This window comes from Plutella xylostella, chromosome 17 (assembly GCF_932276165.1).
Source record: "Plutella xylostella chromosome 17, ilPluXylo3.1, whole genome shotgun sequence".
Classification (NCBI taxonomy): domain Eukaryota; kingdom Metazoa; phylum Arthropoda; class Insecta; order Lepidoptera; family Plutellidae; genus Plutella; species Plutella xylostella.
The window spans coordinates 4,548,010-4,560,562 of NC_063997.1; the positions used below are offsets into that span (position 1 = coordinate 4,548,010).

Here is a 12,553-nt window from a genome sequence, read left to right on the forward strand (position 1 = left end):
TAATTATCTATGATTATTATCTATGTTTTCTATATTTCATATCATTGTCTATGTTCAACTCTCTCTTCCGTTTCTGCTCTTCACACGAAAATACACGGATCAATCACAATTCCCGTTTATTATTACTCCCACGAGCTTCAAGCACCCCCAGGGCCTACAAACCAACCACATACAGTCCAATCCGCTCCATGGTCCTTCTCGGATCGAGGGGTAAGCTGGGAAGTACGACAAACGCAAAATCCGTGCGAACTATTTTCGAGCTTCGCGCCATACAAGTTCAAAAAGGGCGCCATCTTGCAGCTCCACGCAAATTATCCATCGTGGTGTGCAACAAGAACGCAGCGGAAGGTGCAATTTCGATCGTCGAGGTTGGCAAGACTGCGCTGAGATCAGCGCCACCAACAACCAATCAGCGAGCGCGAATCTGCGAGTCTGCGCTGAGAACAGCGCCATCGACCAATCGGCGAGCGCGATTCTGCGGGCCGAGAGCATCCGGCGCACGAAGACACCGCCGACTGTCAGCCGACCCGCCGCAGCCGTCAAAGTCGCAAACGCAAAGTGCAAATCAGAAAAAATTCAACTCACGCCGCCATTTTTCGGTTGACATCGAACAATATTTTAGTATTAGTGACTATAAGTGCTAAAAGTTAAGTGGTGCAATTGTATTTACAACCAAAAATGGATTTAAAAAAGCTAAAATCCGCAAGGGGCTTCGTAAAAGGTACCATTACACGTTTATATAGCTTCGTTAGAAATGAGTTGTCACAGTTGCCGCTAGAAACTTTGAAAATTAAATTGGAAAAAGTAAATAGTGCATTTCTGGAGTACGAATCCCTCAGCAAAGAAATCTTGTGCATAGATCACGAAGATTCTGAGGATTTCGCAACTGTAGAAGACCAGTTTTGTACGATTGCCACGATTTTAAACAAAGAGATAAATTCACGGTCACCACCTCAGATTCCAGCGGCAACTGTATCTTCAACTCCAGCTACAAGTGCAATAAAGTTACCTCCTATAGATATACAAACTTTCACAGGTAAATTCATAGATTATGTACCCTTTATAAACATATTCATGTCACTAATTGACAACAACAATAGTCTAGATAACATCCAAAAACTGTATTATCTCAGATCATTTGTGAGAGAAGAGCCTTTTGATCTCATCAAGAACCTGCCATTGGTAGGTGAAAGCTATCAGGAAGCTCTTAAACTCCTTAAAAATAGATATGAAAATAAGAACAGAATTGTCAATGAACATATATGCAACCTTCTAGATTTGAGGACAGTAGGAAAGTCAACAGCAGGCAACTTAAGAGAGTTTGTATCAGCTATTAGGCAACAAGTAGCCGCCATAAAAAACCACAATCCAAACATCATATACTGGGATCACATACTAACATGTATAATTCTACGCAAATTAGATGGTTATACGTCTCGGGCATATCAACTCGAGCGGGACCTGGACGCCGAACCCAGCCTGGAGGATTTGCTCTGCTATCTGGAAAAAAGGGCTCTGGCGCTGGAGGGCACCGACCAGAGTCACCACCAACCACCCCAAGCAAGATGGTCGAACTACGGGAAGGTAGCAGCACATGCAGCCGCAGCTGACAAGCCGCCAACCTGCTTAAATTGTAAGTCGACTAATCATAAGCTATTTAATTGCAAAAAATTTCAGTTAATGGCGAGCAAGGAGAGGATAGATTTTGTTAAACAAAATAAGCTGTGCAATGTCTGTCTTGGTGCGCATTTTTCAAAGTGTAGGTTTCACTTCAGATGTGCTGAGTGCAAAGGACCCCACAACACTCTGGTGCATTACAATGAGCCTGCCCTCGCACCTCCTGTTACTTTAACAGGCAATAATAACAGTAATGTACTTTTACCCACAGCTAGAGTGAAGGCTATTGCAAAGGATGGTACAGAGGTTCATTTCAAAGCACTACTGGACAGTGGATCTCAAGTTTCAATAGTCACCTCAAAACTAGTCCAGCTCTTGGGTTTAACTCCCAAACAAAGTGCCACAAATATAATAGGCATATCAAATGCAAAGAACCATTTGAAATACTGCGTCCCGTTGGAGATTCATTCACTGAAATCAGCCTTCAAGACCACAGTAACCTGTCACGTCACCGATCAGATTACCTCTCAACTGCCCCAATCTAAAATCAATTTAGATGAGTTACAGCTTCCATCTAACATTGAATGGGCAGACGAGCAATTCAATGTGCCAAGTGACATTCACATGTTAATGGGTGCCAACATAATGTTTCAGGTGCTACTGCCGGAGAAGAGCAGTGTGACTCCTGCCAACAACAGCGGGAAGCAGTCGCCAGCTCAGAATGATCTGCACATCTTTAACACACACTTCGGCCACATCATCGGAGGGAGTCTGCCGACAGGTTCCATTAAGGGTCAAATATTATGTAATAAGGTAGTGCTAAAATGTGAAATGGATCTCAATGAAACACTAGGCCAATTTTGGACAAATGAAAAAGTACCTGAAATATTTTCAGAGAAGTCTCCAGAACATGAGCTCTGTGAGCAAATATTCCAAAATTCAGTAGAACTCAAAGATAAACAGTTTCAAGTTCCATTGCCCTTGAAATTACCTCTGTCTGAAGTAAAAGAGACACTAGGTGATTCATTTAATTTGGCTCTGAAAAGATTTCATAACTTAGAAAAGAAATTAATGGCAAACCCAGAGCTATTCATGCAATATAAACAATTCATACATGAATTTTTATCTCTTGGTCATGGTCACTATGTCGACATTGAGATGTATGACATCAATAAACAGGCAGCTTACTACATGCCTCACCATGCAATAATTAAGCCAGAGAGTAAAACAACAAAAGTACGCTCGGTGTTTGATGCGAGCATGAAAACAAACAAGAAAGTATCATTGAATGACTTACAGTTGAATGGTCCTGTGGTTCAGAGAGATCTATTTGATATTATGCTGTTGTTCAGATTAGGTAGGTATACCATTACCTCAGACATCAAGCGCATGTTCAGGAACATCCTGGTAGATCCAGCGTTCACATCGCTGCAAAACATTCTCTGGAGGGACGATCCCAGTCAACCAATAAAATGCATTAGACTAGATAGGGTAACCTATGGTCTCAAGAGTTCGAGTTATTTAGCTACTAGATGTTTAATAGAACTAGCTAACAGGTATGAGAATGAATATCCCTTAGCTGCATTCATACTAAGGAACAACACTTATGTCGACGACGTGTTGTATTCTCACAATGATTTAGCCACAGTACGTGAAGCTAAACAACAATTATGCTCGTTATTGAGTTTAGGCAGTTTTAACACTCATAAGTGGTCCTCCAACAACGAGTTGGTTTTGTCAGATATACCATTGGAGGATCAACACTTTGACAGTATTGATTTGCAAAAAGACAACTACAATATGAAAACCCTAGGTCTTCAGATTAATACTAAAGAGGATAATTTTATCATAACTTCACCAGGAACGTTCGATACAAATCTACTCACAAAAAGAAGCATACTTAGTTATATAGGTAGGTGCTACGATCCGATCGGTTTCATAAATCCGATAATAGTAGTAGCAAAATCAATAATGCAGAAGTTATGGATCAACAACACAGATTGGAATTCATGCCCTCCAACTGATGTAGAAAGGGAATGGATCCAATTCACTGAAGACTTAAGAGTCATGGAACCAATTCAAATCAATAGAAATGTAAGGTTTTCAGACGAAGACACAGTGGAGTTGATCGGGTTTGCAGATGCATCCAGTTCCACGGCACACGGTTGTTGCATCTATCTGCGAGTAACCACCCCAACAGGTAATACCACGTTACATCTACTCTGTTCTAAGTCTAGAATAAACCCTATACAAAAAAAGGGGATGACAGTGCCAAGGCTCGAATTGAATGCCGCACTATTGTTATCTAAATTAATGTCGAAAACATACGACACATTAAAATTAAAAGTTAATGTGAGCAAAGTTTACTTATTTAGTGACTCACAGATTGTCCTAGCATGGCTCAAAATGGAATTAACGAATTTACAAGCATATGTCGCAAACAGAGTAAATGTAATCCGTCAGCACACCGTCAGCTGGCAATGGTTGTATATTACTACTGATAATAACCCAGCTGACCTCGTAAGCAGAGGCGTCAGGCCGCATGAGCTGTCAAGTTGCGAGCAATGGTGGCACGGCCCACGTTTCCTGAATGACAGTGAGTATAACTTTCCTATTACTGAAACGAACACTTCATCTGATTTACCAGAAGTGAAGCACTGCTTAGTGCTCTCCAGCGACCACGGGTCTCACACAGGCCCGCTCGAGTATGTGTTGGAGCGCTTAGTCAGCAATTGTTCTGATCTTAGAAAGATGGTTAGACTCTTAGCATACATATTGCGATTTCTAAACAATATGAATAAAAATAAAACTAAAATAAATCACGACTATTTGTCTAGTGCTGAATTAAATTCCGCTTTAATGCTTATAATAAAGTACGAACAACATAAATATTTCGAAACAGAGATAGATTCTTTGTGCAAAAATTACAATCTAAAAGGAAACTTGTCAAATTTACATCCTTTTGTAGATAACGAAGGCCTCCTGCGCGTAGGTGGTAGACTTGACCATGCTGATATAACTTACAACCAAAAACATCCAGTTATATTACCAAGAGAATCTCACATTACTACACTGCTTATTAGAAGTGAGCATGAAAGACTACTGCACGCAGGTCCTAAGCTATTATTATCTAGTTTAAATCAAAGATTTTGGATTTGTAATGGATTATCAGAAGTTAAAAAAATAACTCACAAATGTATTACATGTTTCAGACAAAAGGCTACAGTAGCCAAACAACTCATGGGTTCATTACCGGCTAGTAGAGTAACATCTACCAATAGAGCTTTCGTGCGAGTAGGTGTAGACTTCGCTGGACCTATCGATGTTAAATTGTCACGCGTAAGACGCTCAGTAATTGGAAAAGGTTACATCTGCGTTTTTGTATGTTTTACAACAAAAGCTATTCACCTCGAGCTAGCTTCAGATTTAACCACCGACACGTTTCTCGCTTGCCTGCGAAGACAAATTTCGAGGAGAGGTCTTATGACTGAAATACATTGTGACAATGCTAGCACATTCAAAGGTGCCAATAATCAATTAAACGAACTCTATAAGTTGCAAAACTCACAAAATCACCGTCAGCAAGTTTATAACTTCGCTTCTCAACAGGGTATTCAATTCCATTACATACCATGTTACTCAGCGACGTACGGAGGCATATGGGAATCGTCCGTGAAAAGTACAAAGTACCACCTGAAAAGGGTGATAGGTAAAAATGTGTTAACCTACGAACAGTTAAGTACTGTGCTGTGTGAAATCGAAGCAGTCCTCAACTCTAGACCGTTGCTACCCTTGACCGCTGACCCAACTGACTACTCTTACCTTACACCAGGTCATTTTTTAATTGGTAACGCCTTAATGATGTACCCTGAAAGCGATATCACTAATATCCCACAAAATAGATTAAAGTTTTGGCAAATTTGTACTCAAATCAAACAATCATTTTGGAAAGTCTGGCACAAAAACTATTTAAATGTATTACAAAATAGACCTAAGTGGAAATTTGATGTATGTAATGTTAAACTAGGTAGTCTAGTTATTTTAAAAGAGGACAACGCACCTCCAATGATGTGGCCCATGGCCAGGATTGTAAAACTCTTCCCCGGGCATGACAGCAAGGTTAGAGCTGTAGAAGTGAGAACTCCTAATAATAAGTCTCACATTAGGGCTATAAATAAAATTTGCATATTACCTATTGAGGATAATATTTAGTAAGTAATTAATTTTAAGTACTTGTTAATGTAGTTATAATTCAACCTAACTTTGATGTTATTGTTTAACTGTTTTGTTAATACCATTGTTATTATTGTGTTTTATTAGATAACTACATGTGTCATTTCCCTTTGTTGTTAATATAGTATAACATCAGTTGTTAATATACTTAATGTTGTACTTTGAATGTTATTTCCAAATACGTATAGGTATATTATTAGAAAACTATTATTATAAAGTAAATAGATACCTAAAAGTGTTAAGTACATAGGCACATAGTTATATTTCATACATTTATTAAGAAAAATGTTATTTGTTTTCTCATCTTGTGAGGCCGCAGCATGTTGGCTAGCAACATTAATTATCTATGATTATTATCTATGTTTTCTATATTTCATATCATTGTCTATGTTCAACTCTCTCTTCCGTTTCTGCTCTTCACACGAAAATACACGGATCAATCACAATTCCCGTTTATTATTACTCCCACGAGCTTCAAGCACCCCCAGGGCCTACAAACCAACCACATACAGTCCACTCCGCTCCAGTTACGTATTTTTCATGAATGATAAATATACCGTAATATAGTGGTACATTAGTGCTTACGCCACAGTCGCATTGCCCTTTCTAAGCTATTTTGCTTACTATCTTCGATACACACACGCTTGCAACCATCTATTCCAGCGTCGCAGTAGTCGGGCGAGTGCCAGGCTAACCAGGCTTCGTGCTGCGGGCGGCCGGCTGCGCCGCGCGCCACCGCCGACCCCGGCCTCACGAGCTCCCTGCACCCGCGTCATCGTCAGCTGACTGCGCGCACAGTGGGCCGCGTCGTCGTGCCAACAAAGCAAGGGGCGTCTGCTATATTTTCTTATCGATACTTGTTGAGTAACTAATTGTTTTTAAAAATGCCTGATACTGATGCCTCGAAATCTGAAATGTGTATCAAGGATTTAAATGCTAAGCGGAGTTCGATTAAAGGCCGTGTCACGAAGTTTAAAAAAATGGTTGAAACAACGAAATCATTAGAATCAATTTCTCCGTATGAAGTTATTAAACTTAGAAGTCAACTAATCAGATTCGAAGCATTATTTGGCGAATTTAATGAAGTACAGGGTCAAATTGAAGTCATTAATGTGTCCACGCAGGAACTTGAGTTGTCCGTTAGGGAAATTTTGGAGCAGGATTTCCATCACTGTATAGCTTTAGCTCAACAGATAATCGATGACAACACTCCTTCAAAACCGGATGAGGCTAGCCATTCCTCCCGTCGTTCCTCCTCTCATTGTCATCATCAAGATGATAATGACTATCTAGGATTCAAATTACCTACTATAAAAATCCCCAATTTTGACGGGACCTACTTCAAGTGGCTTGAGTTCCGACAGACGTTCAGTTCCTTAGTACATGAAAATACAAAAATTAAAGATATTCATAAATTTTATTATTTAAATTCATACTTGGAGGGAGAAGCGGCGAGAGTTATTTCGAACTTAGAAGTAAATGATGCAAATTATAAGGAGGCTTGGAATCTTTTACGCGAACGCTACGACAATAAGCGTCAATTGATAAATAATCATTTAAAATCTTTGCTTAGCATTGAATCAGTTCGGGAAACGGAAAAGTCGTTGCGTTTTATAATCGATCACGTGACAAAGAATTTACGCGCTCTTAGCACATTAGGGTTACCTACTGAAAAGTGGGACGTGTTGATTATTTACCTACTTGCTGAGAAACTAGATTCGAAAACCCTCTTTAAGTGGGAGGAAACTAAAGGTTCGTTAAATGAAATTCCTACGCTAGACGATTTTTTCTCATTTCTGAGAAGCCGAGCAGATGTCCTTGAGACTGTTAATCGTGCTAAACCCGCGCCAACAAAACAGTTCGAGCAAAATTCACGGCCTAAAACACATGCACAGACCCACTCGAAGGTTATGCATTCCTCCACTGATGGCGATAGTAGTCCCACTCCTAAGGTGTCTTCTCCGTCTACTTCACCTGGGTGTCTATTTTGCAAGGGCCAACATAGGATTTATGATTGTTCTGCATTCAAGGCTAAATCGGTAGAAGATAGAATGTCTGTAGTGTCTAACTTAAAGCTGTGTACTAACTGTTTGCGTGTAGGGCATGTCACTCGGCGGTGCAGGCTCCCAGGGGCGTGTAGGATATGTAAACAACGCCACAACTCCCTATTGCACGAAGTACTAGAAAAAAAGGTGGTCGATATTCCTACAACTTCTGAAGTCTCTTCTATGTCCGCCTTATCTACTCCGGAGATATTACTTTGTACGGCTCAAATAACTTTGAGCAACCCGTCTAATAATAAGTGTATGACAGTACGAGCGCTGCTAGATAGCGGGAGCCAGTCATCGTTCATCACAGAACGTGTGATGCAAACTCTTCAACTGACTCCTCAGCCTTCCAATATAAACATAGTTGGTATCGGCGCTACTTCACTAAAATTAAATCCAAAACGCTGTGTTCTTCGTATCGATTCGAAGCATAGCAATTTCAACAAAACATTGTCCTGTTTTGTGCTGCCGACTATCTCTGGCCAAATACCTAGAGCTTCCTTTCAAAAAGAGGGCTTTAACTTATCTGGTTTTTTATTGGCAGATCCTGATTTCAATCAATCCTCCACAGTCGACATGCTTCTGGGGGCAGATATTTTTTGGGATCTGATAGGATCAGAGCAGCACTCTTTAGGAGATAATAATCCGATACTTCGTAGCTCAAAACTAGGTTGGTTGGTAGGTGGTCAAATTTTTGCTGTAGCTGACAAAACGCAGGCTTACTGCAACTTTTCTCAAAGTGAAGGTCTTGCAGAGCTCAATAATGACCTAAAAAGATTTTGGGAATTAGAGAAGGTTCCGAGTAAATCTTTACTTTCAGAAGAAGAATCGCTGTGTGAGCAGCACTTTGTGGAGCACACAAACCGTGGTAAAGATGGTCGATTTTCTGTCAAACTTCCACTGCGTGATGATAGAGAATGTTTAGGAGATTCATTTCGCTTGGCCAAAAACAGATTTATGAACCTAGAGTCTCGTTTTAAACGGCAGCCCCTACTCAAGGAACTGTACTGCGATTTTATACGCGAATATGCCGATTTAGGGCATTTGTCAGAGCATGTCGAGACAGAGAGTCTTTCGACAGAGATAAAATATTATCTTCCCCATCATCCAGTGTTAAAGGAGAGCAGTGAGTCTACTAAATGCCGCGTTGTTTTTGACGCCAGCGCTCGCTCCACATCGGGCTTCTCCATGAACCACATACAAATGACGGGGCCTACTATTCAAGACTCACTATTTAATATTTTGATACGTTTTCGTACTCATAAATATGTTCTTTCAGGTGACATCGAAAATATGTACCGACAGATTATGGTCGATGAACACGATCGTAATCTTCAGTTAATACTGTGGCGAGAGAACGAGTCCTTGCCTCTTCGTACTCTACGTTTGAACACTGTCACATATGGATTTTCAAGCGCTAGCTTTCTTAGCACGCGTTGTCTGTGGCAATTAGGTGATGAATGTGAGGACGTTCTCACCAAAGAAACTATACAAAAGGATTTTTACGTGGACGATTTGCTCACGGGAGCGCAGTCCGAAGCTGAGTTGCTCCACGTTCAGCAATCCATAACCAAGGCCCTATCTAAAGGCGGCTTTCACTTAAGAAAATTTAGATCCAATATGCCGTCTTTACCTTCTCAGGGTGATGATAATAATGGCGATGCACTTGTTTTCAGCAACGCCACCAGTATATTAGGCATTGGTTGGACCCCTACCTCGGACAGTCTCCATTTTCCCATAAGTCCATTTTCAGGCACTTCCTTCACAAAGAGAACTATTTTATCCTCGACTTTTCAGATTTTCGATCCGTTGGGTTTGCTGTCTCTTTGTACTATTCGGCCGAAAATTTTCATTCAAGACTTGTGGGCTAACAAGCTGGGTTGGGACGACCCCATTCCGGAAGTAATTAGAATGGAGTGGCTAAAATTTGTGGAAGGTCTGGACAGCATTGCAGCGTTGCGATTAAATAGGTGCGTTTTAGTAGTTGATCCCACTTATATCGAAATGCATTGTTTTTGTGACTCTTCTGAAAGGGCGTTTGGAAGCTGTATTTATTTGAAATCTTCTAATGCTCTAGGACAGGTAAAAGTGAGTCTTCTTTGTGCCAAATCCCGCGTAGCACCTGTTAAGGCTACTACCATACCACGCTTAGAGTTGTGCGCTGCTCTGCTCGGCGCACAATTAGCCTCAGAAGTCACCCAAGCTTTAAAATTTGTAATCAACCGTCATATATTTTGGTCGGATTCTAAAGTAGTGTTGTGTTGGCTTCGGAATACCAAAAAATTAAAGACATTTGTTGCCAATAGAGTGGCAGCCATCACTGACCTTACTGAAAAGGCCCCCTGGCTCTATGTTCCAACATCGCAAAATCCCGCTGACCTCGTATCGCGAGGTGTTGATCCACAGCTCGTACCTGATCTAACTATTTGGTGGGAGGGCGCTCCTTTCTTACAGTTAGAAGAATCTTCTTGGCCATCCTCGGTGGAGGATTCGCATGATGTTGCAGACTTGCCGGAGGTCAAAGCTCATTCCGCTTTGGTGGGGGAAGCTCCTCTCAATCTTTCACGGATCTCAAGGTTAAAAATAGCACAGCGTGCATACGCTCGTGTTCTAAGATGGTTTCACAATGCGAAGTCAGTAAACAAAAATAATAAAATTCCACTATCAGAACCTCTAAATGCATCTGAACTTGATAATGCACTTATTGTTTTAGTGAAACAGTCACAAAATTCTTGGTTTAAAAAGGAAATGAGCATGTTGTTGCAAAACAAGCCACTTAAGTCAAACTCAAATATTGCCTCACTCAATCCTTTCATTGATTCTAAAGGTATACTACGGGTAGGTGGACGCATTGGTGACTCCAATTATGATTATGATAAACGACACCCAATACTTTTGCATGGTAGTTGTCGCTTAACTCAGCTCCTCTTTCAGCAAGAACATTTCCGTCTCATGCATGCCGGGCCACAGCTTCTTCTGACATCTATAAGAGATCGATTTTGGCCTATAGGTGGGCGAAATCTGGCCCGCAGCACTGCGCGTAAATGTTTTGTATGTAGTAGATTTAGAGGCAAGCCTATGACAAACATAATGGGAAACCTACCAGTAGAGCGTGTTATGCCAGATTTTCCATTTGCTACTGTCGGTACTGACTTTGCCGGTCCTTTCCTTATCACCGACCGAAAAGGAAGGGGATGTAAAATTACGAAGTGCTATCTTTGCATCTTCATTTGTTTCAATTATAAATGCATACACTTGGAGGCGGTTAGTGAACTCTCCAAGGATGCTTTTATTTTAGCGCTTAAGCGCTTCATTGCACGTAGAGGTCTGCCTAAATTAATTAGCTGTGATAATGGTGGAAATTTTGTAGCCGCGGCCCGCGAAATTAAAGATTTTTTGAACTCGAAAGAGAACACTAATGCCGTTCTAGATTTCTCAGCTCAGCAAGGCCTAGAATTTAAATTTACACCAGCATACGCCCCTAATTTTGGAGGATACCATGAGGCTGGGGTCAAGTCAGCCAAATTTCATTTGCGTAGGATATTAGGGAACGCACATTTGACCTTTGAAGAGTTGAGCTCACTGTTCGCACAAATCGAGGCCATCCTTAACAGCCGTCCCCTCTGCCCTCTCAGTCCTTCCCCTGACGACCTACAGCCCCTCACACCGGGACACTTTTTGATTGGCAGGCCACTCACTGCACTGCCCGCACCAACGCTGACGGACTGCAACACTAATCGCTTGGATCGCTACCAGCGCCTCGAACAAGTTCGGCAGCACTTCTGGCGTCGCTGGTCCAACGAATACGTCGGAGAACTGCAGCAACGTACCAAGTGGCGGGTCAGGTGCACGGACCTTAAGACTGACGACATGGTGCTGCTGAAAGACGACAGCGCCCCCCCTCTCTGCTGGCGCCTCGGCAGAGTGGTCAAGTTGTTCCCGGGAACCGACGGAGTTCCGCGCGTCGCTGACGTGTCTACCTCGCGTGGCGTGGTGCGCCGCGCTCTCAATCGCATCTGCCTACTGCCTATGCCGGTGGCGGACGACAACAAAACTTGAAAGGTTGCAATACCTTTCAATGGCCCGGAGGATGTCTGCGCCCGCAAAGATAGTCTGTTTTAGTTAGTATATAAGATTCAAATTTGCAATGTATAAAGTTACCATGATCTATGATAGCGGGCCGATGCCCCCACCACTTCTCTCGAACATTCACCTTTGGGCTACCGAGCCACGCGCCTGTGTACAATTAACTAATTGTTGTAATCTATATTTGGCAAATAAGTACGATTTAAAGAAATTCGCATCTTTCATTTGCATCCTTTGTTCTCATCGCGAACACTAAGTACATGTTGTATACTCTGAAATCCTTTTGTGGTTTTGTCCCTCAAAACTTGCGAAACTTAACTACCTTCATACTTTTAAGTGCTACTTAGAAAAACTAATTTACTAACTATTCCAAGAATAGTAGTCCTATACCTATATAAGCGAATATTTTACTAACTATTTTAACCAAATTTTAACAAATAGTACTCCTTCTGCTTTTGACTTTGAGTACACAGAATAAAACAACAAAAAAAACTTTGTCAAAATTGTGACGAACCAAAAATATCAACAAAAAAATAAAAAAAATGTAGCTTCTTTGCTATTAAAAAGAA

At 41.3% G+C, this 12,553-nt stretch overlaps 2 protein-coding genes across 2 annotated transcripts; both read left to right on the forward strand.

Annotated features, from left to right (window-relative positions):
• The first annotated feature begins 507 nt into the window (after positions 1-507).
• Positions 508-6,636, forward strand: LOC119690369. Its single transcript, XM_048626876.1, has 4 exons — positions 508-721; positions 1,424-1,633; positions 2,272-4,956; positions 6,514-6,636. Exons 3-4 carry the CDS (start codon positions 2,449-2,451, stop codon positions 6,634-6,636), a joined length of 2,631 nt encoding a protein of 876 aa, XP_048482833.1. The 5' UTR covers positions 508-721; positions 1,424-1,633; positions 2,272-2,448.
• Positions 6,637-9,969: 3,333 nt separating this feature from the next.
• On the forward strand, positions 9,970-12,246 carry LOC125489761. The gene has a single exon (XM_048626705.1). The coding sequence runs from the start codon at positions 10,647-10,649 to the stop codon at positions 11,955-11,957; it is 1,311 nt and encodes a 436-aa protein (XP_048482662.1). The 5' UTR covers positions 9,970-10,646; the 3' UTR covers positions 11,958-12,246.
• The last annotated feature ends 307 nt before the right edge of the window (positions 12,247-12,553 follow it).

What these genes read in the sequence shown, in the direction of transcription:
- LOC119690369 (XM_048626876.1), top strand. Translation starts at nt 2,449, where the DNA reads ATGGATCTCAATGAAACACTAGGCCAATTTTGGACAAATGAAAAAGTA. An exon ending in TCGATGTTAAATTGTCACGC is followed by an intron (nt 4,957 to 6,513) that starts GTAAGACGCTCA and finishes CATCTATTCCAG; the next exon opens with CGTCGCAGTAGTCGGGCGAG.
- LOC125489761 (XM_048626705.1), top strand. Translation starts at nt 10,647, where the DNA reads ATGAGCATGTTGTTGCAAAACAAGCCACTTAAGTCAAACTCAAATATT.